The sequence below is a fragment of the Ochotona princeps genome, chromosome 19 (assembly GCF_030435755.1).
Source record: "Ochotona princeps isolate mOchPri1 chromosome 19, mOchPri1.hap1, whole genome shotgun sequence".
NCBI classification, from domain to species: Eukaryota; Metazoa; Chordata; class Mammalia; order Lagomorpha; family Ochotonidae; genus Ochotona; species Ochotona princeps.
The window spans coordinates 35,132,775-35,157,602 of NC_080850.1; the positions used below are offsets into that span (position 1 = coordinate 35,132,775).

General features: G+C 41.9%; 1 protein-coding gene across 1 annotated transcript in view; it reads right to left on the reverse strand.

Moving 5' to 3' along the window:
- The window catches only part of DDX46 (DEAD-box helicase 46), a 49,866-nt gene that overhangs the window by 14,197 nt on the left and 10,841 nt on the right, over positions 1 to 24,828 (reverse strand). Inside the window, exons 4-16 of the mRNA XM_004586416.3 lie at positions 24,501 to 24,600; positions 20,608 to 20,773; positions 18,698 to 18,849; positions 17,669 to 17,782; positions 16,980 to 17,145; positions 16,240 to 16,360; positions 15,359 to 15,534; positions 14,321 to 14,442; positions 10,378 to 10,456; positions 8,593 to 8,675; positions 2,221 to 2,385; positions 1,613 to 1,775; positions 46 to 239 (exon numbers count right to left, since the gene is read on the reverse strand). Of these exons, the coding sequence (XP_004586473.2) occupies positions 46 to 239; positions 1,613 to 1,775; positions 2,221 to 2,385; positions 8,593 to 8,675; positions 10,378 to 10,456; positions 14,321 to 14,442; positions 15,359 to 15,534; positions 16,240 to 16,360; positions 16,980 to 17,145; positions 17,669 to 17,782; positions 18,698 to 18,849; positions 20,608 to 20,773; positions 24,501 to 24,600 (1,801 nt within the window). The remainder of the gene's footprint in view (positions 1 to 45; positions 240 to 1,612; positions 1,776 to 2,220; positions 2,386 to 8,592; positions 8,676 to 10,377; positions 10,457 to 14,320; positions 14,443 to 15,358; positions 15,535 to 16,239; positions 16,361 to 16,979; positions 17,146 to 17,668; positions 17,783 to 18,697; positions 18,850 to 20,607; positions 20,774 to 24,500; positions 24,601 to 24,828) is intronic.

The following is a 24,828-nucleotide window of genomic DNA, read 5'->3' on the forward strand; positions in this document are numbered from 1 at the left end:
TCTACTACAGCAGCAATCCCACTTCTGCATGAACACTCTGTTTACTTTGTTGCCCGCTCTTCCAGTCCGTCCTGCTCTGTGCACATAATCTTCATAATGGTTGGGGCAGCTGTAGTTCACCACAAGAATCAGATGTTTCACATCGAGACCACGGGCAGCAACAGAGGTAGCCACGAGAAGTTTGCAAGTCCCATTTTTAAAGTCATTGATAATGCTGTCTCTGTCATACTGGTCAATTCCTGTGAGAGCATGAAGGAGAAGAGTTATACAACAGGTCACACTCAAGTTTTCCATTTCCTCTGACAGAATCTACACATGCAGTAAAGAATAAATTCACAATTTCAAACCAACAATATAGAAAATAAAAGGCCAGGACCACTGTTACGGTGCAGCTCATTAACCCACTGCTTGTGATGCTGGCATTCCACAGATGCACCAGCTGGAGTTCGTGTGTTCTACTTCTGCTTCAGCTCCCTGCAAGGGTGTTTAGGAAAGCAGCAGATGGCCCAAGTACTTGGGTCTCAAACCACGGGAGAGACCTGGACAAGCACCTGGCTACAGCCTGACCCAGCCCTGGCCACTGCAGCCATTTGGGGAGTGAACCAGCAAATAAATAGGAAATCTCTCTGCTTCTTTCTCACTCCACTTGTCTCTATAAACCTTCCTTTCAAATACATTTTTAAAAAAATCAAGACAGAGATAGACTAAAGACTGAAAGAGAGCACCTTTCGTGGTTATTTCTCCAAATGCCTGCAACAGCCATGGGGCCAAAGACGACAACAACATGGCCTTCCATGACAGTAGTAGGAACCCAATTATTTTTAAAGATTTACTTATTTTTATTGGATAGGCAGATATACAGAGAGGAGGAGAGAAAGAGAGGAAGATCTTCCATCCGATGGTTCATTCCCCAAGTGGCTGCAATGGCTGGAGCTGAGCCGATCTGAAGCCAGGAGCCAGAAGCTTCTTCCGGGTCTCCCACATGGGTACAGGGTCCCAACGCCCTGGGCCGTCCTCGACTGCTTTCCCAGGCCACAAGCAGGGAGCTGGATGGGAAGCAGGGCTGCCAGGATTAAAACTGGTGCCCATATGGGACCCGGGCATGCAAGGCAAGGACTTTAGCCACTAGGCCACGCCGCCGGGCCCAAGCTATCATGTTTCAAACCAGTTTCTTGCCCGTGTGCACCGTAGGACACAGCAGCCGATGGCTCAATCAGCTGGGTGTCTGCCACCCACATGGGAGCTCAAGAATGAGTTCTGGGCTCATGGTTTCAGCTTTTCTAAGCCAGGTTATCGTGGTTATTTACGGAATATTTATCTCCCTCTTTTCTCAAATTAAACCAAAAAAATACATGAAAACTTAAAGAGACAATCTTAAAGTTCAATTCCTACTACTTAAAAGCAGTGCAACTGGCTCAAAACAATATCTACCTGGAATTCTTTTATCTTTAAGCTAAAAAGATAAAAATGTGTAACACACAGCAGTGTTATGAGTGAAAACTGAGACAAATGACATAACATACGGTTGCAAATCACAGGGAACTCAGTAAAGAACAGGGCCCTGGGATGGGCATGGGCAGCTAATTCCCACGTGAAGGAACGCGTACGGTACCTCCATGAAGAGACATGCATGGGTACGACGCTCTCATCAAGTCCTTGAGGAGACCATCGGCATGCTCCTGCTTATCCACAAAGATGATCACAGACCCTGACTCCTGGTAGTGGCCCAGAAGTTCCAGCAGCTTCAGAAACTTCTTCTCTTCTTCGATTACAATCTGAAAACACCAAATCACACTACGTTCACAGAAAAAGCAAACAGGATCCTCGAACAAAAATACTCATCTCATTTGTCGTGACCGTTAACATTACAGTAATTTTTAGGAGAGGCTATGAAGTATTTCAATTTAATTGTTAAAACAAAGAGAACAAAAAAAAACAAAACTACAAACTTCCAGAGACTAAGAGGCTTGGAAATGCAAGTAAACGATCCTTTGTTCTCTGTGGGCCTCCCACCTGTGGGCTTACTGCATCCAGCAAGGAGGTGAGAACGGAAACAAGTTCCATCTAACAGTCAGGCAAGTATATATGGTAAACACTGCAAACAACAGTGAATGTACACTACTGAATTGTGGAAATCACTTGCCTTCCTCCCCACAGGATCCCTAAAACAGCAAACGCTGGCTGCACATTGTGGCCAGAGGTTTTCTGCATGGTACCCACCACTTGCTGCTCCACATCAGAGCAGACCACACTCCTGCCTCCAACCTGCACTTCAATGGGTTTGCTGAGGATTCTGCGAGCCAAAGCCTCCATAGCTCTGGGGAAAGTAGCTGAAAACATAACTGTCTGGCGGTCAGGACGAACATTGTCCACAATACGCATGACCTGAGGAAAAATGACAAGTAAATCCAGTTACAACCAAGTAAAGGAAACCCTTCCATTTTAAAGATGCAATTTTGAAGCCAACATTATAGCACAGTGTCCCATATGGGTATCAGCTTGAGTCCCAGTTGCTCCACTCCCAATTTAGTTCCTTACTAATGCACTTCAGATAACAGTGGAGATAACTTGGGCATCTACACTAACATGGGAGACATGGATGGAGTTTCACGTCTTCGGGCTGGCCCAGCATGGCCCCTGCAGTCTATTGGGGAGTGAACCAGAGGATGGAAGATTTCTGCCTCTGCCTCTCTATGACATAGATTTTCAGATAAATAAATAAATATTACACGCCCCCCCCCCCCCCAAATAACCCGTTTGAAAGGCAGAGTAACAAAGAGAAGTACAGACACAGATCTTCCATCAGATGGCTAACATAGAGGATCTAGCCTCACGGGCTGTGGCTGAACTTACTGAGCCACAACACAGACTCTAAAGGAAATTCTGAGAAATTATTATAGTTTCAAATCTGTTACCCTACAATACTGCTGCTCAGCTTTCCAATCTTGAGAAATAAGCTTAAACCAAACCACAGCAAACATCTGGAACTCATCTCTCTCCCATTCGCACACTCAGAAGTTGTCTTCTCTATCTAGGATGCAGCTGCTACCTACTCCTACAGATTTTCCTTCATTGGATACTTTTCTGATAAACGCCCCTGAGGTGCCAAGAGTAGTTCTAAGTGCTAAGAATGTACAGTAAGACATATCAAGAGGATTTAGGGAAAAGAGCAAGAATGTATCTGATAAAACTACTTTGGAATTAATCAGTTGAAAAGCCCTAGAAGGTAAACTGCTAATTTGCATCAATTTTAACTCACAGGACCATAGTAAACATTCCTTGCCACAGCCCCACATTTAACAAGTGCACATGTTCCCAGAACAGGCTACACACAAGTTTATGGGAGCCGGAGAAAGAAAAAAAGGAATCTGTTCTCCAAAGATTTGGTTCCAGTGTCAGAGTTGTAGTACAACACATTAAACCACCGCCTACAGTGTCAGCATCTGATACCGGCATCAGTTCAGGTTCTGGCTGCTCACTTCTGACTCACCTCTCTGTTAAAGCATTTGGGAAAAACAGCAAAAGATGCGAGACCTGGATGGAGTTCCAGGCTCCCAGCTTCAGACAGGCCAAGCCCTGGCCACTGTGATCACTGGGGAAGAAATCTGAAAATAGAAGTTCTTGCTATCTCTCCTCCTCTATAACTACCTTTCAAATAAATTAACAACCAACCAACCCTAAAATCTACACATATTAAAAAAAAAAAAAAAAGCAAGTAAGTATCTGGAGTCTAGAGCTCGTATGCTGGTAACCACAACTGCCCAGAGGGGCGAACACATAGGCACTGGCCACTGCCACTGTACCACCAGCACACTGGCTGTAAGATACCTGAAATACCTGCCCGATTTAGAGACCCTAGCCCCCTTGATCCCAGACCTTCATTTTTCTCCCTTTCAGGAGCCGTGCATTAAAGATTAGGTCATTTAAAAACAAATGAAGAACCAGAAATGTGACGCAGCAGATTAGGCCCAAAGCTTCAATGCTGACATCTCTTATGTGTGCTAATTTTAATTCAGGCTGCTCCATCTCTGATCCAGCTCCCTACTACTGTGCCTGGAAAAACAGCAAAAGATGGTTCAAGTCCTCAGTTCCCTGCAGCTTCATGAGCTTCAGTTTAGCCCAGCATCCTCAATTTCATTTGTTAGTGAACCAGCAAATATAAAATCCCTCTCTTCCTCCCCATTCTCTCTCTCTGCAACTGTCATTCAAGTAAACACATCAACCTGTTTTTTTAAAAAGTCAAACATTAAGAGTAACAAGGAAAATCAGGAAGTCATTACATACATTGAGGGAAATGCAGAGACCCAGGAAATGGGGGGAGGGATAACAGATAACTGTCCTTTAGAAAGACAGAAATGGATGAAAGATCTCATGCTCCATTTGCATCTCCACAATGTGTCTAACTTTGATAAGTCATGAAAATGAACCTACATAAAAGCTAAACAAACTCCAAGAGCAAGTCAGAGAAACTCCCACAAGGACATATCACAGTCAAACTTCCTAGACACAGAAAAAAGGGCTTGTAACAAGAACATATTATCACTATGATTACAGTATACTTCCCCCAGCAACGAGAACAGAAGGCAGTGCACAGTGGCAGATACACACAAATGCTGAAGGAGAAAAGGCTTTACCAAGACTTATATATTTGGCAAAAGTGTCCTTCAAACATGAGAAAGAAAACGAGTTCCCAGATAAACAAAAACTTGGGAAGTTCATTAGCACTTGACCTTCACCGCAAGCAGGATGAAATAAAACGACACTCAGCATTGACTTTCAGCTGTGTGAAGAACTAAAAGCCCAAAAGCGTAAAATTGAGCTAAAATAGGCATTGAGATAAATACAGGGCAAGTGTGTGGTTCAGCAGTTAAGACACCACTTGAGACATCCCCATTTCCTATCACAATGCCTGGATTTTAGTACTGGCTCCACTGCAGTAAACAAATTTGTGTGTTTGTTTAAGAAGTAAGAGAGTCAGAGACAGGAAGAAATCTTCTAGAAACCGCTAAAGGAAGATGAAACTGACAGGCGTCTTGCTAGGTGCCAATAAAAGGTAGAGCCTGTGTGAAAGATCAATCTTCTTTCATTCCCTAAATTCTTGGAAGACCAGGAGAGAGCAACTCCATGCAGGACTCCCACACGGGGGAGGGGGCGGGTCCTAAAGTACAGAAGCCGTTACATTAGTAGCCAATGTAACTAGGCACTCTTACACATGCGTGGGTGACCAAGAATCCCATCAACCTGCCCCAACTACTGGAGTCAGTGAAATAAACAGTAATCTTGGGCAGTGAATTAGTTGTAAGCTTACAAGGACCTAAGGAATCCATAATCTAACAAAAACCTAAACGTTGCAGGAACATCAAGAGGTTACACAGAAAGTAAAAGCAATCAGCTTAATACATTGCTGTGCCATGAATAATGTTTAGTTTATCCAAACACTGTATAAGGATCCAATTAAAACAGCAACTCAACTCTACTGGTAACACAAGCTCAGCCACTTTTATTTATTTACTTGTTGAGCACATCAACTTTCAATCAGTCTTATCTTCTTCAGTTTCTTTTATGACCTATTGCTCTGCTTCTCAAATAAATCAATAAACAAGATCCTAGCATTATAGCACAGCAGTTAAACTGTCACCTAAGACACAAGTGTCCCACTTGGAGCCAGTTTGTGGAGTCATAGATCTCCATTTCCAACCGGCCAGCTCCTGGGGAGGCAGCCTCTGGCACTCACATGAAGACCTGGAGGAAGCTCCTGACTGCTGGCTTCCGCCAGGTCTTGTCCTGAGCACACTGCAACCACTTGGGGAGTAAAGCAACAGGCCAAAAAGAATCTGTCTCTTCCTCTCTCTGTTTCCATGCCTTTGAAATCAAATAAACAAAACTCTCAACAACAACAACAAAGGAAACAAATGTACGAAGTACCATTTTCATGGCTATGTTCTCAGCAAAGCTCTGCTACTGTTTTAATTGGCTCAGTATACAAATAAACATAATAAATATATGACGAGGAAGGGAAGAAAACACAAAATCGATGTGCCACTGTGGAAAGTCAATAAACGATGCCTAAATATAATATAAAAAAGTAGAAATACAAGCATGCAAATGAGAGGAATAAAAGCAAGCATAAAACAATCAGTTAAGAGACAAAGTGGGGAGGAGTGTTGCTGTTAAACATGTACCCATGGAATACTGGGAAAATAAAAAATTGGAAAAAAATTAGATCAGGAATCTGCTGCAAGTCAGGCAACAACCAATAACATACAGCGACTTCCATGATGAAGCCCCAGTTCCTAGCCTCAGCACCACCAGCCTTGTATGTCAAAGCACCAGCACCTGCTCCTGCTTTCCACTCTTGCACGCTGCTCCAGGCTCCCCTAGCAGCCAAGCTTCCCCCTCAGAGCTTCTGTTCTTGCTCTGTACCTGCCACAGCTATCTCATGAGCGATCATGGCTCAGGACTTCATATTACCTGGAGCACCTCAGGAACATGACCACAGCAATGATGCAATTAAACTAACAGCTCTCTCTTCCATCACTGTCTACTATCTTTCAGCATTCTCCTCTGCACTAAATATATTATCTGATAATTACTACTTGTCTGCTACCAATCATTACAAAACAGATTTCAGACCAGGAGTTGGTGTAGTAGTTAAGACCCTATTTGGGGGACCCAGCGCGGTAACCTAGTAGATAATGTCCTTGACTTGCAAGTGACGGGATCCCATATGGGTGCTGGTTCCAGTACCGGCAGCCCCGCTTCCCATCCAGCTCCCTGCTTGTGGCCTGGGAAAGGAGTCGAGGACGGCCCAAAGCCTTGGGACCCTGCACCAGGGTGGGAGACCCGAAAGAGGCTGCAGGCTCCTGGCTTAGGATCAGTGCAGCTCCAGTCACTGTCGTCACCTGGGGAGTGAATCATTGGACGGAAGATTTTCTTCTCTGTCTCTTCTCCTCTCCGTATATCTGACTTTCCAATAAAAATAAAATAAATCTTGAAAAAAAAGAGACCTTGCTTGGGACATCACATCCCATACCGAAGTGTTCAAGGGTACTGGCTCCACTTCCAATTCCAGCCTCCTGCTAACATGAACCCTGAGAGGTGACATCGGTCCCTGCCACCCACATGGGAGACCAAGGGGAGACTCGAGGCTCCTGCCTTTGGACTGCCCGGCCCTTGCTGCTAAGAGCTCTTTGGGAATGAATGAGCAGTAAGATGCTCTCTTCCTCTGTACTCTCTTTCAAGTAAATAAATCTTTCAAAAGAAGAGAATCATTGTAATACTTAGCACAAATATTTACATACTTTCATGTAAGAACATACACAGCTTTGGGCCCGGCGGCGTGGCCTAGCGGCTAAAGTCCTCGCCTTGAACACACCGGGATCTCATATGGGCGCTTGTTCTAATCCCGGCAGCTCCACTTCCCATCCAGCTCCCTGCTTGTGGCCTGGGAAAGCAGTCAAGGACGGCCCAGGGCTTTGGGACCCTGCACGCATGTGGGAGACCCAGAAGAGGTTCCAGGTTCCCGGCTTTGGATCGGCCGTGCTGTTGTGGTCACTTGGGGAGTGAATCATCAGACGGAAGATCTTCCTCTCTGTCTCTCCTCCTCTCTGTACGTCTGCCTTTCCAATAAAATAAATAAATCTTTAAAAAAACCAAAAAAACATGCACAGCTTCATAATTAGCACACAAAGACTGATGCAAAATTTTCATCACCCTCTTCCCATACACATTTCTAATACTGCAGAATGTCACATATTCTTTTTTTAAATATTTATTTTTATTGGAAAGATTTACAGAGAGAAGGAGAGACAGAATCTTCCATCTGCTATTTCACTCTCCAAGTGGCCACGATGGCCAGAGCTGAGCAGATCTGAAGACAAGAGTTCTATTCTGATTATACAGTTTTAGGGATCCACAGTACATTAAAATTCATTTGATTCTTCAGTTTAGAAAATTTTGGAGGTTAGTGGGATGGCTCAATTGAACAATCCTCGCCCTTCAGGCGGCAGCATCCTATCTGGATGCTGGTTTATGTCCGAGATGCTCCACTTCCCATCCAGCTCCCTGCTTGCGGCCTGGGAAAGCAGTGGAAGATGGCTTTAAGCCTTGGAACCCTGTACCCACATGGGAGACCTGGAAGAAGCTTCTGGCTCCTGGGTTTGGATCATCCCAGATCTGGCCACTGCATCCATTTGGGGTATGAACCTCATCTCTGTCAATCTGCCTTTCTGATAAAAATAAATCTTTAAAAAAAAAAAAAAAAATCCAGACCACGAGAGCAGCTGAAAGCATGAATTAGACAATGAAAATAATGAAATTTTGAAGTTCAGGCTTCTATTATTAGTACAGAAATACTAGCCTTACCAATGATATTGTCAGGTGGTTCAGGAAAGTCTGTACAAATTCCTCCTCAACAACTTATAGGAGGAATTACACACATAAGCATCCATTTCCATGCCGCATGTTCCAGCCCCATGGTTTTACCAAGCAGCAAGGTTAAGTATGTTAATTTCAGAAACCCACAAGCATCATTCTTATGGCAGGTTACGGTGATATTTTCACCATAAAAGACTGATAAAACTGAATGGTTACCTGCGGTTCAAAACCCATATCAAACATTCTATCAGCTTCATCTAAAACAACGTATGTCACCCTTCGAAGATTCGTGACCCGACCTAACATGAGAAGAAAAAAATAAAGAGAAAAAGAAAACTAAAAATCAGACACATTTTATGACTACCAAGAACTTCAAATACATAAATAAATAATAGGTAGATAACTGTAAAGGGAACTAAAATGCCTGACTTAACCAGAGGGGCAGGTTAGGTATCTTTAAACAGCAAAAAGAAAATCTGACCTACAGTATCTTAATCTAGTGGCAAATATTTTCTGGCAATGGGTTTATATATAAGGCCCTTTATTTTGTCAAACTCGTCTCTTGCGTACCATCATAGGGCCTGAAGAACCTGTAAAATTCAGAAAACAGCCCTCTCCAAAACACATCATAAAACTAAGACTGAGATGAAGCATCGAGCCACATCAGCCATTATCTGACAGCATCACCTAGGAAAAAACATATTAGAGATTACAGCGTATGTGTGGAAAGCAAGCTCCAGTACTATCTCAGATACAAAAAATTTTCCCTCTATATTACTGTATAACCTACTTCCATACAGCTAAAAAAGCCCTTCAAATGTATGTTTAATTACTGATGAGGAACTATCATGTAAATATACTTTTCTAAACAAAGATACAAATCCAACTTTATTAAGTGCTCCCACTGGTTTAAATAAATGCAACTGGCTTCTTAATCAGTAACAACAAAATATATACAGAGGAAACCCTTTCTAGAAGATTAACAGAAACATTCACTATCAACTGTTGAAATCAATCACCTGGCAAAAACATGTATGACACAGTCATTAAATGTAAACCAAAGACAGATAAGGGAAAAAGGTAAAATTAATTGAGACAAATTTCAGGAAATCTAATAATGCAGCAATGAAGGGGGAAATGAGGATTATTTAATCAGCATCCATCCTAAAACCTTTTATATGTTGTACAGGCACAATGACTTACCAAAATTTTCAAAGCCACCTCGCCAACTTCATGTAGCACTAGTATTATATACATATAGAAATCCAAGCAGAAGCTACCAGAAGCATGCACTCACTACGCAGTTTTTAACACCCCATTATGTATATACTGAATACCGCAATGGAAATTTTTGAAAGCATTTTCTTCCCCCCAAAATGGGAACCGAGCCCAAATAAGTGATTTCTATGTATTCCACACTAACTTTTGCAGCCTCAATTAGTTTTGCAAAGTTGGGAACAGCATTGAGTTACCTACCTTTGAAGGTTTAATTCTCGGAAGCCCAGTTCTATAAATCTTGCAGGGCCTTTCTCCACAGAAGTTAAATAATGTCAACAGTTTAGTAACAGTTTTGATAGGGAATAATTTAACAAAGCATAACAGTTGCGCTAAACACATGCAGTATTTACAAAAGGTAGAATTTCTTGAAGCTGCAATATCCTAACTTAATGTAAACTGCAAATGCCTATGTAGAAAAAGCTAATATATCAAAATAAAGAAATGGATAGTATCTACTTTTTTAAGAGGAAAGCTAGGCCAAAAATGGACTAACAATTCAATTAACTGCTACAAACATTATGTGGTGCCAGTTTAAAGATAATTTTTAAATCCAATCACAAAATACTAAAAATTATGACAGTAAGCATCACAATACAAATTTTAAGATATTACAGCTTTAAGAACAAACACAGAAACCTTTTGCTGGTTTCATGTATATGTTTTAATTTAACAAAAATGTATACAATTCAAAAATAAAAGAGAAGAAAAATACCCCTGACTTACCACTGTTAGCAGCTAACATGTCAATCATTCGACCAGGTGTGCAAACAATAATTTCAGCACCTCTCTTCAGCTCAGCAATCTAATTTAAAAAACAGAAGTTTTACAGGGTTTTTACCATGAATGCTCACTCAAACAGATTTTAAGGCATTACATACAGGTCTTCACTGCTCTGCAGGGTGCCAAGTCTGGGCACAGCATATCTAAGTGTCCTGCTTGTGCCCCTGGAATGCTAGAACACTACTAAAGGAATGGAGGAACCAGCATGACCACATGGCAATGTAAATTTGACACCAGTAAACAAAACAAACAAAAAGTGTTGGCAATTTTAATTTGTTACTACCTCTCAAAGGAATCTAAGAAACTGGACAAGAAAAATAAAGTGATCATATATATCAATGTAGTTCCAACCGTATGTTGCTACCTTTAACAAACTGATAAACCAATTTACTTTTAGCAGGCAACAAGTGAAGATGTCGCTTCTTAGATGCCCTTTTCCTATATGGCAGTACTGGTCATTTCCCGGATACTTCACTTCCAACACAGCTCCCAGGCACAGGGCCTGGAAAGCAACAGAGGAAGACTCTGAGTCCCTGTCACCCAGAAGGGAGACTCAGATGGGCTTCCTGGCTCCTAGCTTTGGCCTGGCTCAGCCCTACTGCTGTGGGCATCTGGGAAAGGAATCACTGGATGAAGGTCTCTGTCACTCTTCCTTTCAAACAAATTCTTGGGGGAATAAGTGAATTTATTAAGTCACAACCAGCATTTAAAAAAATAAAAAACAGGGCCTGGCACGATAACGTAGTGGTTAAAGTAATCGCCTTGAACACCCTGGGATCTCATATGGACGCTGGTTCTGATCCCAGCAGCTCCACTTCCCATCCAGCTCCCTGCTTGTGGCCTGGGAAAGCAGTTGAGGATGGTCCAGGGCTTTGGGATCCTGTACCCGCGTGGGAGAACCAGAAAGAAGTTCCTGTCTCCTGGCTTCAGATTGGCTCAGCTCCAGCCATTGCAGCCACTTGGGGAGTGAATATTCAGACGGAGGATCTTCCTCTCTGTCTCCTCCTCCTCTCTGTACGTCTGCCTTTCCAATAAAATAAATAAATCTTTAAAAAAACCAAAAAACAAAAAAAACCTCAAAACAATCAATGTAGCAGCAGAATGTTTTGACTATCATAACACTTTGTTTAAATTTTAAACCAATAAAATATGCACAAACGGACAAAATAATTTTAAAAATTATTTCTTGCTTCACCACATGGTCAAATAAACTGCTAAGAATGAATTCAGAAAATGAATTAAGTACAAATGTTAAATGGAATTCAGGGATGGAGCCAGCACTGTGGTGCAGTGACAGAATTCTGCCCATGATGCTGGCATCCCATATACGCTACTCCGCTTCCGAACTAGCTCCCGGCCAACATGTCGGAGAAGGCAGCAAAAACATGGTACAAGCCCCACCCAGGTGGGACAGCCAGAAGAAGCGGCTTTGACCCAACCCAGCTCTGGCCTTTATGGCCGTGTGGATCAGCAGATGAAGGACCACTCTCTGTAAATCTGCCTTTCAAAAAAAGTATTATTTTTAATGTTAAAAAAAACTTATCTCAGGGATAACAAAAGTAAAATTTCCTACTGTTTCTTCTTTAACGCTACTCCTAACAGTTTTGTTCAGAAAATGCAAAGAAATTTATCCCACATCCTATAGCATCACTAGATCATTTTTTAAAAAAGATTTATTTATTTTTATTGGAAAGTCAGACATAGAGGAGGAGAGATAGAGAGGAAGATCTTCTGTTCGATGATTTACCCCCCAAGTGAGCGCAAAAACAGGTGCTGCGCCGATCCAAAGCCAGGAGCCAGGAATTTCTTCCAGGTCTCCCACTCGGGTGCAGAGTCCCAAATCCCATTGATTTGGGCCGTCCTCGACTGCTTTTCCAGGCCACAAGCAGGGAGCCTGATGGCAAGTGGAGCTGCCGGGATTAGAACCGGTGCCCATATGGGATCCGGGCACGTTCAAGGCAAGGACTTTAGCCACTAGGCCACTGCACTATATCATTTCATTAAAAATTTAGAAGGCTTTGCAGGAAAGAAACCCGTTTTAATTTTTGTTAAATTGTACCTTCAAACAATCCCAGCCTTATCTGATTAGAGAACCATGCATTCTAGATGGGTAAAATATTTGATAAACTTTATCCTTCAGGAGACTCCTGGGAAACAAAACCAAATTTAACAGTCATCTAGGTTTATTATTATTTTTTTTCTTCTTCTTTCTTTTTTTGACGATCTTTAGATATGGTTTATTATTTTTTTTGCTAAAATCATGGGGCAGGCCCGGCACTAGATCCTAGTAGCTGAGGTCCTCGCACAAATCTAAATGTTGATTGACTCCCTAGCACAAAAACCAGCGCTGCGCCAGGTCAAAGCCAGGAATCCAGAACTCCACCCGGGTGTCCATGAGGGTGGTAAGGAACCATCAAGTACTTGAGCTTTGTCCTGCTGCCTCCCAAGGTCTGAAACAGCAGGAAGCTACACCACAAGTGGAGAAGCTTGGGAGGCAGTGGTTGGCACAGCAGGTAAAGCCACCACCTTGATAAGGCCTTCCAATAGGAGCTCCAGTTCACGTACCGGCTGCTCCACTTCAAATCCAGCTTCCAAATGCACCTGAGAAGCAGAAGTCTGCCCAAGTGTCTGGGCCCCTGCCCCCACATGAGAAACCTGAATGAAATTCCTGCCATTGCAGCCTCTGGGAGTGAACTAGCAGGTGGAACACCTCCCTACCTGTCTCTCCCTGTAACTCTGTCAAGTGAGCAAGTAAATATTAAGAAAAGAAAAACAGGGCCCGGCGGCGTGGCCTAGCGGCTAAAGTCCTCGCCTTGAAAGCCCCGGGATCCCATATGGGCGCCGGTTCTAATCCCAGCAGCTCCACTTCCCATCCAGCTCCCTGCTTGTGGCCTGGGAAAGCAGTTGAGGACGGCCCAATGCATTGGGACCCTGCACCCGCGTGGGAGACCCGGAAGAGGTTCCAGGTTCCCGGCTTCGGTTCGGCGCGCATCGGCCCGTTGCGGCTCACTTGGGGAGTGAATCCTCGGACGGAAGATCTTCCTCTCTGTCTCTCCTCTGTATATATCTGGCTGTAATAAAATGAATAAATCTTTAAAAAAAAAAAAAAAAAAAGAAAGAAAAGAAAAACAAACAAACAAAATAATACACAACACAGTAGCTGGGGTTAAGCAGGTATTCCTATTTGGGATGAAGGCCTCCCAATCCATTGTGCTGCAACACCTGCTCCCGTAATATGATGTTCGATATACAGAGACACTGTGAAATCAATGCCACAATCAGGCATTCCTTCACATAGTCAGTATTGTTTTCTTCAAGCTGCAAATACAGGGATGCACTTTGTTGGGGCCAGAATTGCGGCACAGCAAGTAAAGGCACCACCTGCAACATGAACATCCTGTATGGGCTCTGGTTCCAGTCGCAGCTGTTCCATCTCTGACACACTTCACTAACACACTTGGGAAGGCAGCAGCAGATGTCCCAAGTGCTTGAGCTTTTACACCAAATGGGAGACCAGATAAAGCTCCGGGCTCTGGGCTGGCCCACCTCTGGCCAACACAGGCACTTGGGAAGTAATACACTGATGCTACATCTCTGCCTCTGCCTCCATTTCTGTAATTCTGACTTTCAAATAAGAAAATACAACCCTTTTTAAAAAAATCTACTCTCAGTACATTTTACATACATAAAACAGTATTAGCTATAATATCCATGGTCTAGGTTTGATCTTCAGAAAATATTCATCCACTGTAATATCCACTCTTGCAATTATTTTTATGCTGAGTATTTTTTAAGGATTTAGTAGTAATCACTATTTGAAATACTAAAATGCAAGATCCTCTTTTATTAAATCACTGATTTTGAGAAAGGTGTGGGAAATAACTACCTGCTCACTGATTCCTGTTCCTCCATAAACGCACACCACTCGAAGTCCCAAGGTCTTTGAAAACTTCTTACATTCTTTAGTAATTTGTAGAGCCAGTTCTCGAGTCGGAGTCATGATGACAGCTGGAAAGATAAATATGTCAAAACTCAAACCACCAAGTTCTCCAGAGGCTGCGCTTTAATCCGTTAAACTTAACATCTGCAGAAAGTTCAGATCTTTCAGCCTAATACTTGTTTGTATTTGTTTTATGAACCTCTGAAAGCTCTATTTCAAAAGCTTTAAAATGTCAGAGGTTGCGGTAAAGGGTAAGTGTAAGTAAATTTTAAGAACATGCTACAAGAAAATAAATCAGAGTTAAAGGCCACACTCAGCTCCTGGGAAAACACTTCATTGAACAGAACACAAATAGCTGTCAACGGCAAATCACAGAACAAAGAACACCAAGTGACTCACTGTGCTGCAGGAGCCATACTGCTGCTTCTGGAAACAACCCTGGGCTGAGGGCACAAAGAGGAGAAAGACACTGCGCCCTGCATTTCCATGGGAGGAGCTGGACAGCTTTCCAGAACCCTACTCAGATTTGCAGAAGACGCCCAAATGAACCAAGAAACATCAATCTGCAGGCTTAGCCCTCAATCTAGTGCTGGGACTGCAGCCTTAAGGCTATTACAAAGAAAAGCTAGGAAAACACATCTTCCTATTACTGACCATGGTCAGTTGGTGTATCCACTGACACCAGGCTAAGAACAAACCTCTACGCAAATAAACAGATAGATGCATGAGGAGTCTACTTGCCAAGGCAGAGTTTAACAACTGAGCTGTGCCAGGAGAGACTGATTTTGTACTTCTGACATGTCACTCCGAGCTCCGAGGAGTCTCACTCCACCTGCTGGTAGGGGAAATCAGCCCCAAAGCGCACATTGAAACAGGATATGGACAGATATCTTCATTGTCATAAGCAAGAAATTATAAGGTATATCTTCCTGATTAGCAAACACAGCTGTCTATTTTACAAAAAGTTTAATGCAAGCAGTGTACCTATTGGCCCCTCTCCTTCTTCTAATGACCTCTGATCCATGATGTGTCTAAACATGGGCAACAGAAAAGCAATGGTCTTTCCACTTCCTGTTTTGGCAATGCCAATCAAATCTCTTCCGGACATTATGGCAGGAATTGCTTGGGTTTGGATTGGCGTGGGCTTTTCATACCCATGTCTGAAAAAGAAAAACCAAAGAAAGAATAAAGAAGAAGTGAATTTTCTGAGACTTTTGGAGTCCTTAAGGATAAGCTCTTCAAATTGTGATTTATCCATACAATAATATTACCTACAAATACACAGGAAATTAGAACTAAGTTTACAACACAAAGAACCTGAAAGACATCATGATTATGCTAAGCTTAAATGTCACCCACAAGTGACTACATATTGAATGATAGCCCTCAAATAAAAATGAACAGAATAGCCAAATATGTATTATTTGCAATCCAGGATAGTAGAGATGGGAACAGAATGACTGCGAATGAATACAGGTTTATTTTGGAATAATAATAGTATTTGGAATAATAATAAATCTAAAACAGGCTACGGTCACAGCTGTACAACTCTTTGCATCTAACACTTTATTAGATACCTTAAAAGCTCAGTTTCATGATATGTAAATTATACACAAGCACTTTTAAAAGGTCATGGAACCTGGGGAGGGTGGGAAATTGGGTGGGCCTTCTCCCTTAGTACCCCCCTTTAAACATGAAGGAAACAGAAGATGGGCCTTGTCTTTAATTGAATTTTCCATAAATGTCTTGAAGCATTTTCATATATCAAGAAAACCTTTAAAGCTAAAACCTAACAGAGGGAAATATTTTGAGAGCTATTTTGAGTAGCAAGACAATGAAAACTATGGATAAGTGCCACCACTTACTTTTTGAGGGAATTTAAGATCTTCATGGAAATTCCACACTGGACCCAAGACTTGATTGGTTTAGGACAGCCTTTTCCTTTGACTGTAATACCTTCCATTTCCAATCGAAATACATTCACCTCTACAAAGCAAAATCCAGGTTAAAAACTCATAAATAAAGAATCTGCAGCTCCCTGTATTAAGATTACTTCATAGCAGAGCCACAAGGAAAGTAATGAATGGCTTAAAGAGGAAATTGTCACAACCAGCTGAGGCAAAAATAACTACCCTAATTTCAACAATTTTATTTCGGTTTTGTTGTAGCAGCCAATTGAAGTGTGGAAGAGCAAATGGAGCATCTTTCTCCTTTTCTCTTTTTCTCTCCATTTCTCTCTTTTTAAAATAAATAAATGAATCTCAAAGGAAGGGGGAATCATTGGTAACTAATCACTTACTCTCCCTGAAAGAGCTGCCGCACCCATCTTTATTTAACCAATAACATGCAATAACAAGCAGTTCCTGGCTCCACGTTTCAGACCAGCCAAATTGGGCCGTTGGACTGGTCTTAAACTCCAACACCAACTTTCAAATAAATCAGTCTTTTTAAAAATTCCACATGTAAAAGTTGATGTAATTTTTGCTTATTCTTCTAATAATCCCCAAACACTCCTTCAACTCACAGGTCCACCCTATTTCCCCAGGTCAATAAGATTTATCTTCCTGTTTCCACTATAACCAATAAATTAACAAAAGAATTTTACCCTCTTGAGACATTTTTGCTAGTTCTGGAACTTCAACATAAAAGTTTTTTCTGAATGGTTCATATTCAATTTTTCCATGATCAACGGGTTCTAGGAGTTTTCTCTGTTTTGTCTGATAGCCCGTAAGGGCCGTCTGCAGGTCAACTTCCTCCTCCTCTGAAGAATACTACAATTCAAAATAAAACCAAGGAGTTCAATGCATTACTATTTTCCTCTTCTGAGAAGTTAGTAGTCATAGCATTTAAAATTCTCCACTTCTAGACGGGACTCTTCAGTGTTGTTCCAATAACCTGAACCTCTTACTTTCAAAGTGACTGAAATGATGTCAGCTATTAAGACACTCAACAGGTTACAAGGAATTTTTCAATTTCTTCATTCTCAGCCCTCACAAAAAGTTATAATGCCAACGCAAAGTAAAAATGAGGTGGCTTTAATTAACTCATCCCACTGGTCGCATTATATGAATCTTTACAACATGTCAACACTTCATTTCGTCTCTCTATATTGTACTGAAGTGAGATGAGGCAGGAGGGGCGGGGGAGCGAGACACGAAGACTCAGAAAGCTTCACTAAAGGCTCTTTAATAGCATTACTCCTACTCGGCAATGAACACTAGCAACCTGCAACTTTGCTACACAGATTCTTAGGACAGGACCAGGGAAGAAAAGTCCCAGGAGTAGAACAATCACCTCCATGGCATCCTGATCATTCTCCATCAGCTCCCCTTTCTTCTTATCAGCATCCACGACCGCTTTCTTGGTTGTCACGACAGTGACAACTTTCGTGACGGTTGGTCCTGACTTCTAAAATCAAAAAGGAACATGAAAGATCTTGCCAAAGTAAAACATAAATCATACGTCAAATAAAGCACAATAATTGTAATTTGGGATTCAAATTTATGACATTGTTTGCAATAGTTAAATCATAGCAAAGTTTGCTTTTCTCCTTTATCACTATAAAAAGCTTAAGTGACATACACTGTATCTTGTTAATAGACTCACATACAGCTTACTATAAAATACAGTTTTATGTAAAGATTATACACAGATAGTATACTTCACTCACGAAATAAGCTAGGTAGTTCTGGGAGTCTGAATGAATTAAAAAGCACAACAAGTAACTGGCACTGCCCCTGAGCAGCTTGTATTTCAAGAGAAAATGACAAACAGTAATTGTAAAAAAAGATAAAAATCATTTAAAACAAAAACAGCGACAAAGTTTCAAGTACAGATGCTCCAATTCCAATCCAGGTCCCTGTTGATGGCCTGGGAAAAGCAGCAAAATATAACTGACGGCCAAACTACTTGGGCCGTGCTACCCACATGAGAGACCCAGATGGAGCTCCCAGCTCTTGGCTTCAGTTTAGCCCAGTCCTGGTCCTTGTGCCATCCGGGTAGTGAACCAGGGGATGGAGAATCTTGTCTCTCTCTCTCGCTGTAACTTTCAAATAAATGAACAAAAACACAAAAACGCCAAAATAGGATGAAAAGAATCAACTATGAAAAATGAGAATGCTGAACAAGTCTGCGAAAAGTAACAGGCAGGAACGACCCCAAAGAAACCAATTATGGTGGCAAAGTGACTTACAGAGAACGTTTATACTTAGAGTTCACCAGCATCTCTGGTACCAAGAAAAAGTTATTGCCAAAACAAAAACAATCTTGGGAAATGTACAAATGAACAGAATGGAATCTCAATCTTCAGAGAAAAGCCCCTACCTTTTCATTTCCCCCACCACCTTTTACACTCCTCATGTTGAACTTTTTTACTTCCTCCTTCACTTCTTCCATGTAAGCATCCAGGGGGTCTAACTCCTCTCCCTCCATTTCATTTCCTTCCTTTTCAGCTTCTGCAGGATCATCTTCATCATCTAAAACATAAAAATGCATATAAATAAATACCAATAAATGACTAATTATTTAAATGAAAAGAAGAAAAATATTAAGTGTGCCTTACATATGGAGCTCTGGTAACTAGATTTTATAGCTATACGGCTAAAAAAACTAAAGTTTCTCTGTGATGTTTGGGCATTTGGCCTAACACTTAAGCCACATCCTATACTAGAGCACCTGAGGCCGAGTCCTACTTTTACTTCCAATCCAGCTTCTTGCTGATGAGTGACTGGCGTGGCAGGTGACGGCTCAAATTCTTGGGACTCTGGTACACACACAGAAAACCTGGGCTTACTTCCAGCCATGCAGCTTTGATATAGACTAGGTCTGGCTGTTGTGGACATTTGAGGCGTACACTACAAAATGTAAGACCTCTATCTTTCTCTATGCTGTTAATAAAAACAACATTTTTATAAACATCTCTTTGCTGGGGCCAGCACTATGGAGTAGCAAGTTAAACTTCCACTTGCAATACTAGCATCCCATATGATCAAGAGTTCAAGATTCAACGCACAACCCACTTGCAATCAAACTTCCTGTTAACACACGTGTAAAGGCACCAGAAAATGGTACAAATCCTTAGGCACTTGCACCCCTATGGGAGATTCAGCGGAATCTCCGGGCTCCTGGCTTCAGTCTGGACTCACCCCAACCACTGCAAATATTTGGGGAGTGAACCAATGGGTAGAGGATGTCTTCCTTTCTCTTCACTCTTTCTTCTCTTCCTCTTCCTGTATTCACCCTCCTTAATGTATCACTCCTCTCTCTGCAACTGCCTCACACCTAAATCTTTTTTTTTAACGTCTCTCTGCTAAAATATATTTTCATTTATTTATTTCTGAAATTAACTGTCTTACATCACAGGAAGAAAAAATAGTCCCTGACTCTTAATTCAAGGCAATCTAATCTTTTTCATACAACTAAGCTATTAAGACAGACCACTTAAAGAAATTCTATTTATCTCTTCAAAACACAATCTCTAACTTTCACAAAAAAACACAGCAAAATTCTATTTTTCTGTGGAAGTCCACAATCGTCCATATCAGAGTTCCTGTGTTTGATGCCCAGCTCTGGGCCTGACTCCAGCATCCTGCTAAGTCAGACCCTGGTGATGACTCCAGCAACTGGGCTCTGCGAACCTTGGGAGAACTGAGCTGAGTTCCTGGCTTTCCACCGTGGCTAGGCCCAGGGATATGTAGGGAGTAAGTACCTGAATCACAGCTATCTCACTATGTTGTGTGTCTCTCAAATAAAATTTAAAAAGGTAAAAATCCAAATGTCAAAAAAAAAAAATAAACATATAAACAAAACACAGCACAAAGAATGGACTATAATGTAGTGTTATAAATGGAACTCCATACATGACTGAACCTTGGGACATACTATCCTAAGAGAAATAAGCCAGACGTGACAGTGCAGAGTTCCATTTCAGAAGGCAGATTCCTAGATGATAAGTAGACTAGAAGCTATGTGGGCAGGAATGAAGGAGGAAAGATAGCTGTTTAATGGCTACAAGGTTTCTGAGACAAACAAAAATGCCTAGAAACACATTACAGTGATGGCTGCACAATAATGAAAGTACTTACTACTGCCAACTTACACTTAAAATGGATAAAATAATAAGTATTACATCACACACACACAAAGCCCTCCAAAGTCCCTATATCAAGTATGGCTCCTAATTCTGTAATATTCTAGGTGATATGCTAGGCATTTAGGCTAAAAAACAGACATACCATCATCATCCTCTAAACTCCATTTTTTCCCTTGCTTCATCTCTTCAATTTCCTTTTTCAACTCCCCTATGTTTTCCATGGCCTTTTTACGCTGCTCTTCTCGCCATTTTTCTACTCTTTCTTTTCGCTTTCGCATTTCTTCTTCCAGTTTATTCTGGTCAAAGTTCTGGGGTGGGGTGTGGTGGGAAGAGAAAGAGAAAAATACAGGATTAGTAGTTTTACTCTAACAGCCCAAGCATGTTCTCCAAAGTATAAAAATGGAAAAACAGATCTATATACAAACTCCTAAATCAGTCCACATTCAGTAAGTCACAAATCTTTATATAAACATTTACAAATACATTATCAAAATGACATCAAAAAGACTAATGATTTTTGAAACCAAGATTTCAAACATCATAAACTAACCTCACTTCAATTGCAAGCAACATGTACACATGAATTCAATTTCTTCCTCAGAACAGAAAATTACCAAGAAATGTTTCCCAGTTACTCTGAATTCTCCATACTCCTCTGAGATTGCTTCTATGAGAAGTAATTCTCTACTCCACATCAGTGAGTCAGTGAATGCGGAGTGAGAACATGATTAACAAGCTTAACAGGGGAAGGCAGGAACCTGACATTTAGGTCATCTCGTATCAGATATCCTGCCCTGCTCCTTACTCCAACTGCCTGCTAGCAGACCCTAGAGGGCAGCACTGAGTCACCCCCCAACCCACCACAGGGGTTCCCCAACTGTGCAGAACACCCCAGGGCTAAACCAGCAGAAGCAAGCCAGCCTGTGTGTGCCGCTTCTCCCTTTATCACTCAAACACCTTTTCTTAAAAAGTTTTTAATGAAGTTTTGGTCTTTTGGGCCTAAGTTTTTCTGAAACAGCCATTCTGAAGTCTTCATCAAAACTTGCTAATGCGCTCAAGAAAGGAAAATAAATCACTTTCACAAGATATAACCAGGGAACCAGAAAGTCTAACAGGATAAAATTTTCCTGTTACATTGGTAGCTATTTATGAAGACATGCATGTAAAAACAGATAAAAATATCATATAATTACATTTGGGTTTTAAACTTTTTTTTTTTCCCTTTACAAAATTATTTGAAAGACAGATCTGCCATCCCTTAGTTGGTTCGCCAAATGGCTGCCTCAGCTGAGGCTGGGCCAGCCTGAAGCCAGGAGCGCCTTCCAGTCTCCCAGACAACTGCAGGTAACTAAGGACTTGGCCCATCGTCACTGTTTTTTTTCCTGGGCGTGTTGGCAAGCATCTGAACTGAAAGTGAAATGACTGGGATTCCAACCAACGCCAGCGCCCATACAAAATGCTGGCATTGTAGGCAGTGGCTTAGCCAGCGGACCACAGCACCATCCCTAAACGTAAACTTCTGCAACAAAAAGCTCTGTACCTCAATTTCTACCCTATGTGCTTGTTGTATGATCATCCAGCTGGTGCAGAAATCAGAACCCCAAACTTCCCAGGCTGGATCCTTTCTTAGTCATCCTGCTTGACAATCAACTCTTTCAAAAACATGGCTGGGAGGTGGGAGGCAGCTCAGAGGGCAGGAGTGGAAGATGGCAATGGGCCAGCAAATACCCTCCTCAGCAGCCCACACTGCACAGTCAGGAGGCTGGGGAGCCTCACATCGCTCTCACTTCCAGGAGGTGATGGCACAACTACTTCAGCAATGCCATTCATGGAGAGACAGAGCTTGAGTTCCCAGCTACTGGCTTCAACCTGGCACAGCCCCTGATGTCTCAGGGATTTGAAGTAAACCAGAAAATGGAAGATCTTTTCCTGTCTCTCAGCCTTCAACAAATAGAAGGAAAATATACAACTAATAAAAATTTTTAAATAAATAAAATAAACATGAGGGACATGCATTTGTCAGAGCAGTATGTCCGGGGGAAGGGAGATGGCAGGTGGGGGCTAAGAGGGTTCAGATGTCTGTTACCCACTTAGCAGACATGGAGACAAGGAGTGGACTGCCACCCTTGACTGAGCCCTGGCTCAGCTCCCTCTGTTGTGGCACTTGGAGAAAAACAGTCCCAGCTTCATCTTTCAATTAAGCAGTGAACCTAACAAAACCAAAGTCATCTGGGGAAAGGTAACCTGCACTCATGGGAACAGTGGTATGGTTGGAGCCAACTTCAGAAGCAACTTGCCTGTGAAGGCCATTGGACACAGAATCCAAGTGATGCTGTACCCCTCAAGAATTTAAACTACTGAAAATACATGGATAAAAATGGATTTAAAAAAAAGGATGGGTAAAATTAATCTTTGACCCTTACAGGTCCATAAGAATGTGAAGATAAAGACATTTCCATTACAAAGTCTTAAGTACAAATTTATGGAACTTTTCAGAGTGAAATTAGATGTTTTCATGGCATGACTGCATTTTTAATTTTAAAACATAATGTGTACAAATTTTTTTCAAAAAACCCCTCTAAGACAATTGTTATTTTTTGCTCCTTAGTTCCTTTGTATTTGTTATTACTTTAAAATAAAGTATACAGCATTCTACTTGCCAAAGCAGAAACAAGTAGGGTCCAGAGCTGTGGCACAGAAAGCTAAGCTGCTGTTTGTGATGGACTGTACTAGGCCCTGTACTTGCAAGTACTCACAAGAATCTGGTCTGGGATCACCTCAGACAAAGTTTCTTTTGGGATCTCCCCAGTAGAACTGCCTGGACTCAGAACCCATGGTCTACCATGGAGTGCAACTGCCAGAGCCAAGCCTCCTCAGAGGCTCAGACAGAGCAGTGGAGAGCATAACCAGCTGCACATGGAGGATAGGGCAGTCTATCGGAAACTGCAGGGGATACCTGGCATCACAACACAGGTCAGAACAAATCAATCAACTACCCCAGCCATATGTTGGGCAAACAGAGACTCTGAGATGGACTATGCCAATCAGCGGATTCTGCAGCGACCTCATCGTGCTTGGAATGGCGAGACTGGCACCAATTCCTAACTGCTGAACTATCAAAACCACTTGAGCAAGACCCTCAGAGCATACCCCACATCAGGGACCTGGGATGGGTGGGGCTTCTCCCTTTATCTCCTCCTTTACTCCAGATACAGGAAAAAAACAATGTGGAAATAATAGTCTTACCCATTTTCCTGTAGCCCTTGAACCTCTGTGCCATAATTAACTATGCAAAGATTGTCAAAAATGGGAAAAAACAAACAGCATAGAGCATTCTACCACTCCACTTGCCAAAGCAGAAACAACTAGGGGCCAGAGCTGTGGCACAGTAAGCTAAGCTGCTGTTTGTGACACAAGCACCCCATACTGCAATGCTGGTTCAGCCCCAACTATTTTACTTCAGACCCAGCTTCCCACTAATGCACACATAAGGCAGTAGACGATGGTCCAGGTGCATGGGAACCTGCCAGCCACGTGGAAACCTAGGTGGAGCCTCTGGATCCAAGCTTCAGCCTGTCTCAGCCTGGGTGCTGCGGCTGTTCATGGAGTGAATCAGCAGATGGAAGATCCATCTTCATCTCTCCCTGTCACACGGCCCTTTAAAAAAATAATAGTTCTTTTTTAAATGCAGAAACAAGTTTGATAGAACAAAATTTTTAAAGTGAATTTTGCTTTTTATTTGAAAGAGAGATAGGGAGAGACAAAGCTATTTCATCTGCTGGTTCACTCTGCAAAAACCTTCACCAGCTGGGACCTGAGCAGATGGAAGCCAGGAGCCAGGAACTCCATCCAGGTGCCCAGGTAGGTGGCAGGAAATAAACCCTGGGGCCACCTTGGCCTATCCTGTGCATTAGCACAGAGCAGCCAGGACTCAAGCCAGGCGCCCTGACACGGAACATGGGCACCCAAGGGGCAGCTTCACCGGCCACACCACAAGATGCCCTCGTACGGCAAACTCCTAAGTCGTGAACTTACGCCAGCATCTTTTTCTTTTTCATCCTCCTTGTCATCTTTATCTTTTTTCTTATCTTTAGAACTTTCTCCACTATCTGCTTTCTCTTTGGACCTAGAACGACTAAAAAAATGAGAGAAACGGAGATATTACCCATTTATACTTGGAAATATTCATGTAAAACTATTTTCAGACTTCTATTTCACTTTTTAAAATATAAACCTAACAATTACATGGTCATATTTCATTAGCGAACACCTTGGAAATACAATGAAAGCTAATCCACAACACTAATGATATATATAACTAAATATTTGGAAATGTGATCAATAGTGAACGCATTCTACCAAA